Genomic DNA, 14,761 nt, shown 5'->3' on the forward strand with positions numbered 1-14,761 from the left:
ACTCAGATCATAAAGATGGATAAAATGCCACTAAGCATTTTGCCAGGCATGCTAATGATTCTGCTAGCTTGTGGCCTTGATAATAATAATAATCCTTTCTACTAAAGGCACAAGGTCTGAAATTTGTGGGGAGAGGACTAGTTAATTACATCAACCCCAGTGCACAACTGGTACTTAATTTAATGACCCTGAAAGGAAGGCAAAGTTGACCTCAGCAGAATTTGAACTTAGATCATAAAGATGGACAAGATGCTGCTAAGCATTTTGACTGGTGTGCTAATGATTCAGCCAGCTTGTTGCCTTAATAATAATAATGGTGATAATAATAATAATAATAATAATAATAATAATAATAATAATAATAATCCTTTCTACTATAGGCACAAAGTGTGAAATTTTGGGGGAGGAGTAGATTGATTATATTGACCCCAGTACTCAACTGGTATTTAATCTATCGACCTCAAAAGGATGAAAGGCAAAGTCGATCGTGGCAGAATTTGAACTCAGAACATAGCAACAGATGAAATACCACTAAGCATTTCACCCAACATGCTAACGATTCTGCCAGCTTACTGTCTTAATAATAATAATAAACAAAGATATTCACATATGTTTCAAAGATAACAGAGAGGCAAGAATGACATCTATTTCTATGGCAGCAGAATAGTATACTGAGGCTGGAGACATTTTACAAGCAGTCATTGCACCACTACTATAAAAAAGAGGATAGAAATCATGAAACTATTAATGCTAGACATAAATTCAATTAGAAATTGGTTTATGTTTGGTTACTTTGTTAATACACTTATAAGGGGAAATATCCCTTTCTTTTACAAATAATCTCCTTGAAAGGCACTTATGCTTTTAATATATGACTGTGGCAGTTGACCTTCCAATTGAAGGCAGGAAACTATGTTTTCATTGGTTTCTCAAATTGCTGATGCTATCTGTTAGTCACAAGTCTTGACAGAAGTTTCATGAATACCTATGGAAGCAGAAGTTTCATCAATGAATAACAATTGAATTTATCTTCTACGAGCCCCGTGCTTCTACGAGCACAGTCCGAGCATGATCATTGCCAGAGCAGCACCATTCGAGCATGATTGTTATCAGCATTGCCTTACTGGCACCTGTGCCGGTGGCATGTGTAAAAAGATTCAAGTGAGGTAGCTGCCAGTACTGCCCCCCCATGCTGGTGGCACGTAAAAGCACCCACTACACTCTCGGAGTGGTTGGTGTTAGGAAGCGCATCCAGCTGTAGAAACTCTGCCAGATCAAGATTGGAGCCTGGTGCAGCCATCTGGTTCACCAGCCCTCAGTCAAATCATCCAACCCATGCTAGCATGGAAAGCGGATGTTAAACGATGATGATGATGATGATAATGATTTTCATCCAGCAATTAATAGTTAGATGGATTGTGAGAATACTTAGAGTGTCAGACATAATGCCTGTAGTATTTAGTTATAGTTCTTTAACCCTTTAGCATTTAATCTGGCCAAAATATTCTACCTGTTTTATATTCAAACAGGCCAGATCTGGCCTTTCAAATTTACCATTCAACGTCATTGTAAAAATAAACAATCAAATCATTGAAATTTTGAAACTACAAGATAATGCATGTCTAATTCAAAACAATGTGAATAAATAAGCATGGAGTGGTTGGCGTTAGGAAGGGCATCCAGCTGTAGAAACACTGCCAGATCTGACTGGCCTGGAGCAGCCTTCGGGCTTCCCAGACCCCAGTTGAACCGTCCAACCCATGCTAGCATGGAAAGCAGATGTTAATAATAAAATACTGTGGTCAATTTGATACTCCTATGAAGCATCTGAACATGACTATAATAGAAGACAAGTTGATATTGTAGCTAAGGCTTAATGAACAACCATTTTACCATCTTATAGTGGAGATTACAGATTTCAGTTGTAAATATTAAGACAGTATGCTTATAATGATAAGATAATCAAACCTACTATAAAGGACTGAATGATGAAATTTTACATCTATCCAATCTGCAGCAAAACTCAACATAGGCATAGGAGTGGCTGTGTGGTAAGTAGCTTGCTTATGAACCACATGGTTCGAGGTTCAGTCCCACTGCGTGGCACCTTGGGCAAGTGTCTTCTACTATAACTTTGGGCCGATCAAGCCTTGTGAGTGGATTTGGTAGACGGAAACTGAAAGAAGCCTGTCGTATATATGCATATATATATGTGTGTGTGTGTGTGTGTGTATGTTTGTATGTCAGTATTTGCCCCCCCCCCCAACATCGCTTGACAACCGATGCTGGTATGTTTACATCCCCGTAACTTAGCGGTTCGGCAAAAGAGACCGATACAATAAGTACTAGGCTTACAAAAGAATAAGTCCTGGGGTTGTTTTGCTCGACTAAAGGCGGTGCTCCAGCATGGCCACAGTCAAATGACTGAAACAAGTAAAAGAGTAAAAGGGTATAGATTTCAGTGTCAATGTGACTAAATACATTGCAAGCATATACTGGCTTGTACAACACAGAAATAATACAAGTAAGTTGAATCTGAAATTGACTGATTGGATCTATTGTATATTGAACTAGCTCTGTCTGAACCCCTAACTTTTCAAAGCCTAAATAATATTTTATAAACCACTAGCAGTATCGCCCGGCGTTGCTCAGGTTTGTAAGGGAAATAACTATAAAGCATTTTTAGAGAGTTATAGCCAAAAAATAGCCAAAAAATGGGAAAAAAATGATGGTAAATTTTTTTTGAGAGTTAAAAAAGGTGGAGTTGCGTCCCCTAGACGGTCTGTGGTTTGGGTTTCTGATTCTCGACCCCATGTCGAATTTATCGATTTTTTTCAGAACTGGGGGAACTTTTCAAAATTTTCGCTGCGTTAGTTTTGAATTATGACATTGGGCTATGTGTGTGTCAAGTTTCATCAGAATCGGTTGAAAGCCGTGGTCAGAGTGAGGGTACGAGAAAACAGACACACAGAAAACGCACAGACAAACTGCCGTTTATATAGAGAGAGATTAGAAGCAACATTCTGTGCCTCATAACAGATTGTATGTCCCACCAACATATGTAAATAGTAAAACAAAAATTGTTAAACTGAAAATCTTTTTCGCTATACAAGAAACAGCTTCTTTATAGCTAAATTCCTTGAAAGTAAATGTTGAAGATGTTGTAACATATATACATTTGCAACATTTCAGAACACTAATATAACTTATCTATTTTTCACCTACTGAAGATCAATCAAGAAGTTAAAAGGATATACCATCAGTTTTAAATGTTTAACAGTATTATCACTATATATTGAGTTCAAACATAGATCAGATCAACTTTACTCTTCATCTCTCAAATGTTGATAAAATAAGCATCAGTCAAATACTTGGGTTGATTAGACTGACTATGCTTCCCTACCAAACTTTATACCCAAACTATATAGGGTTGATGAATGCCTCTTGTAAATATGTACTTACTTGTACTTGTGGTGACATTCACCCTGGGCGGGTTGAGTCGGCTTCTACTCATGGAAGAAGTTTCATGGGAATATGTGGATTTCCCAAGAGGTCCCCAACAATCTCACATGTGGAGACATCCTGTTTGCTGCAGATTGTCTGCAGACAGAACAGGGACAGAACGACCGAGGAGCTGCCAGTTGCCAAAGCAGACACTCCGAGGATTTTTACCAGAGCCCTGTCTGCCGGGTTGTGGTCCTAATATCACTCGGTGTCAGACCAATCCACCTTGGGTGGCCCTACCAGGAACTGAAGTTCCCGATGGCATAGCTCTGACACTACCCGTTGCCAGCGTCCCCACCACGGTGAGGAGAGGATGAACTTTGGGGACACCTTGTAAATATGGGAGAATGAAGGCTTACTGGATACCAATGTTCTATGTTAACAAAGTTATATATGAATATACTATGTTCATATATTATAATTTTTAGTTATATATGAAGAGACTAGTCTGCAAAATAAACATAACATACTCTGATTTCTGTATAATGCTTCATAATGGAAAGCTTCAATCTAGATCACTTTAAAACAGGAAGTTTGTGTCATAGAATCATGGGAGTTCTCAGGTGGGTTGGTATCAAAAGGGTTACTGCTTAATTGATTAAACAGTGGTGAAATTACATAAAAAAAATAATTGCTGGTCTTACCTCAGAGGAGTTGAGATGTATACTTGGTATATGCTCATAGGATAACTGATGTTGCTCAACAAGACGTGCCACTTGTTGGTCATCTGTTGAATGCTTTAAAGTATCAACGGCTTCCAGGTAATCCAGTAATTCCCGTAACTGTCCTGTTGCATTACCATCACTATCAAACTCAGCTTTGGCAACTTTTAAACCTTTGATTACATATTTCAAAACGAGGGCCACACCTTGAAATAAACAAAAGATAAAAAAAAAAGATAAAATAAAAGAATAAGGTTTTGGAGAGTAGTAAGTTATAAATTAACAAGAAAAAACCCCCCACAATGGTTGTTTTATCAGCAGGGAGACTGAGTGTTACTTACCATCTTGAGGATTTTATAATGTACAGTCCAGTTCTTTAACACTACAGATTCTTGTACTATTATAGTATTATTAAAACAATAACAGACTTTAATAACAATAATAGACTGTTGACATTTACCTCAGGGTTATGTGGAACTGCAGTGATATAAAACTAAAACTCACACAAGAATTTCTTTTCTTTTTTTCTTCAGTTGTAGTCAAGAACTGAATTGTGTCTAAGCATGGCTTTATCATAAATTATACCTCTTTAGTGTTTAGATATATTGTTTCTTTGCTTGGCAGTTGATAAGCAAAGTTGTTAGTGCATAGGACAGAATGCATTGCAATATGTTCTGGCTCTCTGCATTCTGAGTTCAAATCCTGTCAAAGTCCACTTTACAGGTCATCTTTTGGTGAGAGTCAATAAAGCACTCTCCTAGTGCTAGTGCAGTCCATCCTTTCATTGACTGTCACATTCTTGATGTTCTGAAGGGCAGAAAGTGAAAGGATGGAGAGGATGTCTGTGTCTACATATGACTACAGGTCAGGCATGGAGGGGGCATGTGCAAGTTGCATCCATCATTTGTTAGTATTTGCTTGGGTCATCCTGGGCAACTCTCTGAGCAGTGTCTCAGTCAGTCATCCTCCTCAGTGAGATACCTCCTCATCCACTGTGACCATGTAGCATCTGGCTGACTAACACAAGCTTTCACTTCAACTGGATCCTCAGCGAAGAGAGCACAACATGCAGCATTCAACTCAGAAAATTGAGCAACATGACCAAACTATCTGAGCTGATGCTCCCAAATCATACAATTAACAGGATGCATCTCAGTTTCTGAGTATAGTTGTTGGCTGAATATGAAATCCAACCAAGGTAACAAATAATCCTCCAAAGTGTTCTAGTACCAAAAGAGTTCAGGCAGCTCCTAAGGGCACTTGTGATTACATGGAACCTTTAAACAATAAGCTTAATGCATGATTATATGTTATCAAGCTGTATAAGAAAAAGCTTGTGAATAACTAAGAGCTGGATTATTTGTTTTACAGCTGAATGCCCTTTTTAATGATAAACACTCAGCTGTGTAAGAGTGGTTCTGTGTTTTAAAACAAGTAAACTGAAGCCAACAGTGCTCTAGAAAGATTTGAACTAGAAGTAGTTCATAGCTTCCATTACCTAGGTGACCAAGTCAGTAGCTGGGGTGGGTGCTCCGAAAGTGTAGCTGCTAGAATAAGAATAGCCTGGGCAAAGTTCAGATATCTCCTACCTCTGCTGGTGACAAAGGGCCTCTCACTCAGAGTAAAAGGTAGACTGTATGATGCATGTGTACGAACAGCCATGCTACATGGCAGTGAAACATGGGCCGTGACTGCTGAGGACATGTGTAAGCTTGCAAGAAATAAAGCCAGTATGCTCCGCTGGATGTGTAATATCAGTGTGCATACTCGACAGTGTGTAAGTGCCTTGAGAGAAAAGTTGGACCTAAGAAGCATCAGATGTGGTGTGCAAGAGAGACGACTGCACTGGTATGGTCATGTGGTGAGAATGGATGAGGATAGCTATGTGAAAAAGTGTCACACCATAGCAGTTGAGGAAGCCTGTGGAAGAGGTAAACCCAGGAAGACCCTGGATGAGGTGGTGAAGCACAACCTTCAAACATTAGGCCTCACCGAGGCAATGACTAGTGACTGAGACCTTTGGAAATATGCTGTGCTTGAGAAGACCTGGCAAGCTAAGTGAGACCATAACCCGTGGCCTATGCCAGTCATGTAACCAGCCCACTTATGCGTACCTTTCCTTCATTGGACACTAAACTCTGTTTGCAAAGACCTGTTGAGGCAAGTGAAATTGAAATCAAATGCGATGACAGCACTGCATGACTGGCATCCATGTTAGTGTGCTAAGAGCACCATCCGAGGGTGATCGTTGCCAGGGCCGCTGACTGGCTCCATGCTGGTGGCATGTAAAAAGCACCATTCGAGCATGATCATTACCAGCGTCGCCATACTGGCACGTGAAAAACAACATTCAAGTGAGGTTGTTGTCAGTGTCGCTGGACTGGCTCCTGTGCAGGTGGCACATAAAAAACACCATTTGAGCATGGCTGTTGCCAGTACCGCCTGACTGGCCCTTATGTCAGTGGCACATAAAAGCACCCACTACACTCTCAGAATGGTTGGCGTTAGGAAGGTCATCCAGCTGTAGAAACTTTACCAGATCAGATTGGAGCCTGGTGCAGCCATCTGGCTCGCCAGTCCTCAGTCAAACTGTCCAACCCATGCCAGCATGGAAAGCGGACGTTAAACGATGATGATGATGACTATCTTGTTAGTGATTCAATCTCATAGACTTCATTAATTATTATGCTTATTTTATATGCCTGTTAATTATTCATAATGCAATGGCCAGTTATAATAGAATCTACAACAGAATAAAAATAAAGAAGACTAGTTCTTTCTTATAAGCACAGACAACACCAGTATAATTTTTTGGTATTATTTTCACTTTATTGCCTCTTCAAGGTTAATTACAGGGTTCTCATTTTTTCCCAGGAACTGCTAACCATATTTTTGGAAGAGAAGTAGATACCCTTCATGTTACCAAACCCCTGAGAGGAGAAAATCAGTTACTTTTATTAAATAATTGTTACTGAAAGACTGATGTGGCAGAATTCAAACTGAAGACCATGAGCCACTAAACTGCTATGTGAAGAATTCAGTCTGTTCGACACTCTATATCTAAGATACTCCTCCAATTTTAGTTGATATAGTATCTATTTTATTATTACTAGATAGTAGGTGGAGGATTGGCAGAACTGGTAGAATGATGGACAAAGTCTTATAATATTTAGTAACTTCCTTTATGTTCTGAGTTTAATTGTATCTTTCATCTTTCACCAGTATGTGAAAACAAGTATTAGCCAAGCAGTAATGGTGCATAATCTAGTGGTTAGAGTGTTGTATTCATGATTGTAAGAGTGTAGTTTCAAATCCTGGACCAAGTGGTATGTTGTATTCTTGGGCAAAACACTTCGTTTCACATTGCTCCAGTCCACTCAGCTGTAAATGGGTTCCAGCAATAACTGGGGAGTTAATCCTGCAGCAGACTGGGATTCTGTTCAGTGGGTGAATATTGTAATCTCTGTCATTTATACATCATGAAAACTGGGGTAAGCTCTGTCCTTCTGAGAGTCCTAGGGCTCAAAACAGACCTAAGCAGTGGGCTTAATCAAATTGGCTATACCCCTCTGCAAAAATCCAAGGCCTCGTGCTAATGTTAGAAATCATTACTTTTATAGAAAGAAATTTTTCGTTGACTAAGCTATTATTTTGAACTTTAGAATTAAATTTTCAAGTAGAAATGCATAAATATTAATTAATAGTTAGCACACAGAAAATATTTTAATATTCTTTGGATGAAAATATCTAAGGAAGAGCAAATTTAATTAAATAGTGAACATTAAAGTGAGTAACCTAAATATGTTTATAGAAGCTTTCCAAACTGTGTTATAATTAAAAATCTCATACTGTTGTTAACCTCAAGTCATCTCTGACTGAACTGACCTTTCATCAAGGCATTCCAACAGTGACTATTTCCTCTTTTTTATCTAATGTGCCCTTTTTTTAAGACAATAAACCATGACATGATGGGGACTTGGCTGCTGTTTCTAGCCAGTTGAGCACCCAGATAACGGATCCATCATTGTTTTAGGTACACGTGAACCATGTCTTCCTCATTAATAGACTTGGATTCTATATCAATTTTTGCAAATATTTTCTATTTTATATTTAAAAAACAAAACAAAACAAAACAAATTCTACATTTTTATTCACTTTTCTCCACTCCCAAATCAGTAGAACCTTCTGGTTCTGTGCCAAGAGAGTCTCTTTTAACAATTTTACATAATCCTTCTATCTTCCACTCCTCAACCAAGCTGGCTTTGTAAGCAACACTCAGCATCCCTGCTGATAAAACCACCATATTTTTTTCCATCTCTGTGTTGCACATACACAACAAACTTCTGTCCAAACCCTCCTTCATTCCACCCATCTTGCCACCAAATGTATATAGTAACCAAGTGTGAAAACTCCATGATAGTTACAACCCAACAAGAAGAGTGGCCACAACAGTAACTTTCCTTACATGTAGTTATTTGGTATGACATCTATGTGTAAATTGCCCTAAATTTGGATTTTATTTGTCTCTCATCACCTGGACTGAATTGGAAGTTTTTTGTACTGTTTCCCACCAACTCTCTACCAAATCTGGTATACTCCAATATTAAGCTCTGTTTCCACATTCTACATTCTTTTAATGATTTCCCATGCAACTCAGGCATATTATACCTGATCTACACTAACCATGATTATAGAAATTGAAAACAACCTTCAATAGGGACAAGATAATCTACACGCCTTCAACAGCACAAGGCAATGACAGAATCACTCTATGTATATCAAGGAAACAGTCTTGTTCTACTCATAAACTCACACATGACCAGCACACAATTAAAACAAATCACCATTGAAGTCTCATGCTCTAAGCTAAGTTCTTATGGTGACTTCACATGTATAACAAGTACCATCTCAAAAACTGCTTCTCATTCTGGACTTGAAAATTCTTCAGTCTTGATGAATCACTGATTTTTTACTACTCATATACTTGGGAAATAGTTGACAAACATACAACAAACTAAACTGCATACAAAAGAAAGCTATCTCATTGATTAACAAAGATTCACTCCACAATATACCACAACTACTGGCCAACAGATGCTCTGTTCTACTGTTATTTGAAAAGCCTTTGTTCTAATCTCCCTCTACCCAAGCCTACCAACCAACTGGTTCTTGGATTCCTCACTAAATATTTCCCCACCATAACTGCTAACCTATGGGATTCCTGTTTTTCCTTTAGTTGTTAACTTACAGATGTTTAAACTAAACATCAGCATCAACTGCATGAAATCTCACCAATCTTGGAAATGCTTGACTTAGGCAATGCCTTTTCTCCACTATCAACATGTGATAGCTCATATATCATCAATAATTTCTCTCAATTTCAACTAATTCACAAATAGAATAAGTAGTAAGTTATTTTCTCTATTTTCAAACTGTGTTGCTATCAGTTGGTGGAGGAACTTCCTCCATCAACTGACAGCAACACAGAAAATAACAGAGAATAACTTATAGGTTATTCTATTTGTAAATTGAAAGCTAGTTTGAGAGATTGTGTTGAGATAAAAACATACCAATTACATCGGTAATATAATCAAAGAATTTTTCTTTAAATACAGATTATGTACTCAATATCTTCTGATAATGAATACACATATATTTTTTGTTACTACAGAATCTGTGGAAATTGCAATGCCTTTGTAGTCTGTGAGATGTTCAGCTTTGCTCCTTCTGGTGTAAGGTATCAAACATCTATAGTTTAACTCATTGATTCAGTAACAAAAGTCAAGCACTGTTTCTGATATAAATGTCAGGATTTCAAGTATCTTATAGGAGAAAAGAAGTGCTGGAAACAGATCTCACTTTTATCAAAATGTCATAATGAACACGGTACTTAAAAGTATATTATTGGACTTTGCAGCATTGAGAATAAAGTTGTTTCAAAAAATAAGTTTTCTCTTTTTGCAAACCATACAAATACACTATTTATACTACAGAAAACAAAACAAAAAATAAATAAAATAGAGGGTGTTTTTTTTTGCTAGTTATTATGATAAGGATATATAAATTACATGACTGATTTTTTGTCACTGATCTGAAACCTCCTGATCCATACATATCTGAGGACACTTAAATTTCCCATGACTATTGCTAAAAATTGTTTCATTACCAAGCTTTCATGACACATTTGTTTATATATTAGTAAAGTATTATGAAGGTGAAAACATTCTCCCTATACTTAACTATATTATTATGAAGGTATAAATGTCATATATGTTTAAAACTTAACATTACTCTCTCTCTCTCTGTGGAGAGCAAGTTAAGAGATAACTTACCTTCACTGTGAAGAATACAATGAACCAGCAGGAAAGAAGAAAAAGTAAATATATGCCCTTCACAGTTATGTTACAAGAGAAGGTCCTGTGGGAACCCAGTAGTTATATAGATAAGTTGGTTCCAGCTTCAAACACCTCAACAACAACAACAACAAACTCAAAATACTATTGCAATGATATTAACAACAATAATACCTGTAGCAGGAATAGCAGTTGCAGTAAGTAGTAGCATTTCTGTCATAAATCAAGGTCAGAGAGGCTCTGGTCAACTAATTGTCAAGTTTATGGTATCAGCTTCAAACCGTTAGATAAAGAATTTCTGTACTCAGTGCTGGGGTGAGGTGTACTACACCCCTACCTCCACCCCATCACTTAATATCCGTTATACCAGTGGTTCCCAAACTTTTTCACGTTGCTGTCCCCTTGGCACCCAGGCCACATTCCTACCCCCCCACTCACCACCACCACCACCACCACAAACATAGACCACTTTCTGCAACAGAATCAAAACAACTGTATTTCACAAATAAACTTAACCTAACCAACCCATTGTTTTGGTTTTTTTTTTACATCCATTGACCCCTTTTGGCCACTCCATTACTCCATTATCACCTCACCCCCAAGGAGGTTGTACCACTCACTTTGGGAACCATTGCCTTATACCATATCCACACAGTCATAGATACCCATGTATATACATATATGTTCATGGAAGCCTCTTGGCGTGCATATTGGTATATATACATGCATATTGATACATATACATATACACACACACATATGAGCAAATACCACCATATTATTGTGCCAAACTGCAACTACTTTCTAAAGCTACATTGCTCCTCCCTCAGTGTGTACCTTATGTTGCATACAGGTGTAGTTCTGTGGTATTCATTAAACAATGATAAATCATTCAAATAAGTCATTTTGATTTTGTAAGTCAATAAGCCTGCTTAGTTAGCAGTTGTAGGGGATACACAGTACATTCCACAGAAGAGTATATAATTACGTGCAATCAGGTGATTTGTTCTGAGTACTGTGCATACTTGATCAGATAACATTCAGATCTGTGGATGCAACTGATAATCCAGTATCACATGCCTTGTTCCTAGTACTGCAATAATCTAGTATACCATGAAAAAGTAGTAGAGAAAAGTACAGTCAGGGTATATACATAGATGTATAGGATCAGAAAGAGGCTTTGTGCATGAGTATACAGATAGGGGTGTTCAGATAGAAGATATTACAAAATTGCACTAGGTGTACAAGAATCATGAGAATTGTGTTGCTATGTCCCCATGTCAGCTGTATGGTCAGTATTGTACTAGAGTACCACCTGTAGTTCAGATGTGTTTAAGTCCCTGGATGAGACCTCAGCAAAGAAATATGTTGTTTCACAGAGTTAAATATGGTGCCAATATACAATTTACTACTATTATGTGTTACTATCTCACATTTATATACTATGCTCTTATGTATGCAATGCTCACCTAAGGGATAATCTACAGAGGTCCAACAGTTACATCCTGATGGTGGAAGCTTGGGACAGACTAGTTTGTGAGTTACCTCAAGTTCAGTAGCAAGTGGTGAGATGCCTTCTTCATGGGTGCAAACTAGTGCGTAAGGTCAAGATCCACATACATCCAAGGAATTCCTAGTTCTACCTTTCCTGCATCCTTTCTGACCTCTCTGGTTTCATCATCATCATCATCATTTTAACATCTACTTTTCCATGAGCCAGACAGAATTCATCAAGACAGATTTTCTATGGTAAAATGCCCTTCTTGTCAGCAACCTGTCTCCAAGTAATGTAATATCTTTCCATGGCCAGACATGTTTCACTTGTATAATGGTGATGCTCATTTACAATTATCATGTGATGTAAAGACAAGGAAGCACCCTTCTACATACACACACATATAGTGGATTTGGTAGACGGAAACTGAAAGAGGCCAATGATATATTGATACATATACAATAGGCTTTTTTCACTTTCTATCTACCAAATATGTTCACAAGGATCTTGGTTGGCCCAGAGCTATAGCAGAAGACTCTTGCTCAAAGTATCATGCAGTGGGACTGAACCCAAAACCATGTGACTGAGAAGCAAACTTCTTAATCACATAGCCATTCCTGCACCTTATAGACATTTAATCATTCACACACACACACACACACACACACACACATACACAGAGGACTGTTTAAGCATCATTATAAGAAACAGTAGATCTGATGAACCATAGTAATATATTTCCTCAGTCATCATCATTATCATTTAACATCTGTCTTCCATGGACTGGATGATATGATAGGAGCTGGCAAGCTGGAAGGCAGCACCAAGCTCCATTGTCTGGTTTGGTATGGTTTCTACAGCTAGATGCCCTTCACAGCAATCAATCTTCTCACATCAAAACACACTCAAGCATGTGAACATATCAGCCTAAATATATATTTAAAATGTAGTTCAATAATGGCTTCAAGTGCTTTAGAATAAATTAACCTTGAAGGAAACATTTTTATTTATTTTTGGATAAGTGCAGCAAACCATAAATACAATAAGTACTCCAACTGTTGTAAAAGTCAACAAAGTAAGGATTTTACCATCTTGGAAATTTGAAGTCAGACAAAAGTGAACTGATATTTTATGAATAGCCACTGCTAACATCCGACTTGACAGTCTGCCAGTCAGATCTATTTCCTACTACAAGTGTTAGAAACAGCAGGTAGATTATTATAAAAGTAGTTCTAGTCATCAAATTTTATATATTAAAAGCATTTTTCAGTAAAAGCAAATAATTATTTCCCTGATATATAAAACTATTTGTTTAAAAATATAAGACAAAAATAAATAAAGCATATTTTCATGAAACAACCCTTAAATGGAATTATAACTGATATCAAAAGAAAGCTTTTGCCTTTTGCACTTCATTTCTCTTTTTCTTTTCTCTCTCTCTCTCATATATATATATATATATAAAGTCTGCCCACCTAGCCAACAGAGTGGCATCATTTGAAAGCTAAAATACAATAATGTGAGGAATTGCAATGTTGTCAGTGCATCCAATAGTATGGTTGATAAAGTGATATATATATATAGACATCACTTGGTATATACAAAATTTAATGTGAGCTGTTATAGATTTCATGCATCAGATAACACAATAGTCAGAAAAGCTTGTATAATGTGACATGTATTATTGGGCAATCATTCCTTGCATTTAAATCCTGTTTATATTATATGATAATTATTTCTCACTGGATGGAGTACTTTTTTTGTTGATCCTACAAATGACCTAACAATGCACCATAGTACAGGTTTATAAGTCAATACTGTGTCTTACCATAGTTGCAAAACAAAACACTATATATATATATATATATATATATATATATATATATCTTACACATCTGTTGTTATATGAAAAGTTGATAGTTCAGGGTGCCTTGTCACACACTACTATTCCAAATGTAATAATTTTGAATAGTACAACTACTTACAGTGTATATATGCAACAAATAATAAACTTGATAGTTAGCTTGAAATAGTTCAAAAATAAAGTTAAAATTCAAAAGAAAGAACAGTGTTACTGAAATTCTGATGCAGAAAATGCTCAGAAAATTCTACGCAAAAAAAAGAAAAGAATTACAAAAGTCAATTAACCCCTTCTATAGGAAATACCTATTTCTATAGGAAATATCTACTGCAAGAGATTAAAAGTATTCTATTTACATGTCTAGATGTTCTGTTCTGTTCTTTTCTACATTTAGTTCTCTTGTAGATTTCTGATTTAAAATACAAACACTTCTTCACAAGTGTTGTTCCTTTAGAAAGCTACAGAAAATAACTAAGAGTGGTGAAATTGGTCAGTAACCACCCATTTGGAATAAATATGTGCTAGATTTTTCTTGAAAAATGGCAGGCCTGGTGCAGGCAGAAGCTAGATAAAGTTTTTGTAATGACTCAAGTTAAATGTTAGATGTAAGTGGTATCGTCACCTCATAAAAGACAATATCTATAAATTGTACAAGGCTTTGGGTAAGAGCCAGGTAGACTATGCACACACCTTGTACATAGGATAGGTGTAAAATGTATATAGTGAATTAACAAAATACTAAACTTGTATAATGACTAAGAGTTATCAAGAAGGATAAAATGCATTCCATTGGTTCTGAAATGAAAGAGTAGAATTGTTACGATAGATATCTACAGAACAGCCTTTTCTGCATTTGAAGAGAAATGAAATATATAAAAGAAAAAAA

At 36.9% G+C, this 14,761-nt stretch overlaps 1 protein-coding gene across 1 annotated transcript in view; it reads right to left on the bottom strand.

The window, feature by feature from the left end:
- LOC115229521 (60 kDa SS-A/Ro ribonucleoprotein-like) overlaps positions 1 to 14,761 on the bottom strand; it is a 71,569-nt gene that overhangs the window by 9,797 nt on the left and 47,011 nt on the right. Inside the window, exon 2 of the mRNA XM_029799857.2 lies at positions 4,149 to 4,372. Within this exon, the coding sequence (XP_029655717.1) occupies positions 4,149 to 4,372 (224 nt within the window). The remainder of the gene's footprint in view (positions 1 to 4,148; positions 4,373 to 14,761) is intronic.

This window comes from Octopus sinensis, linkage group LG2 (assembly GCF_006345805.1).
Source record: "Octopus sinensis linkage group LG2, ASM634580v1, whole genome shotgun sequence".
Lineage (NCBI taxonomy): Eukaryota > Metazoa > Mollusca > Cephalopoda > Octopoda > Octopodidae > Octopus > Octopus sinensis.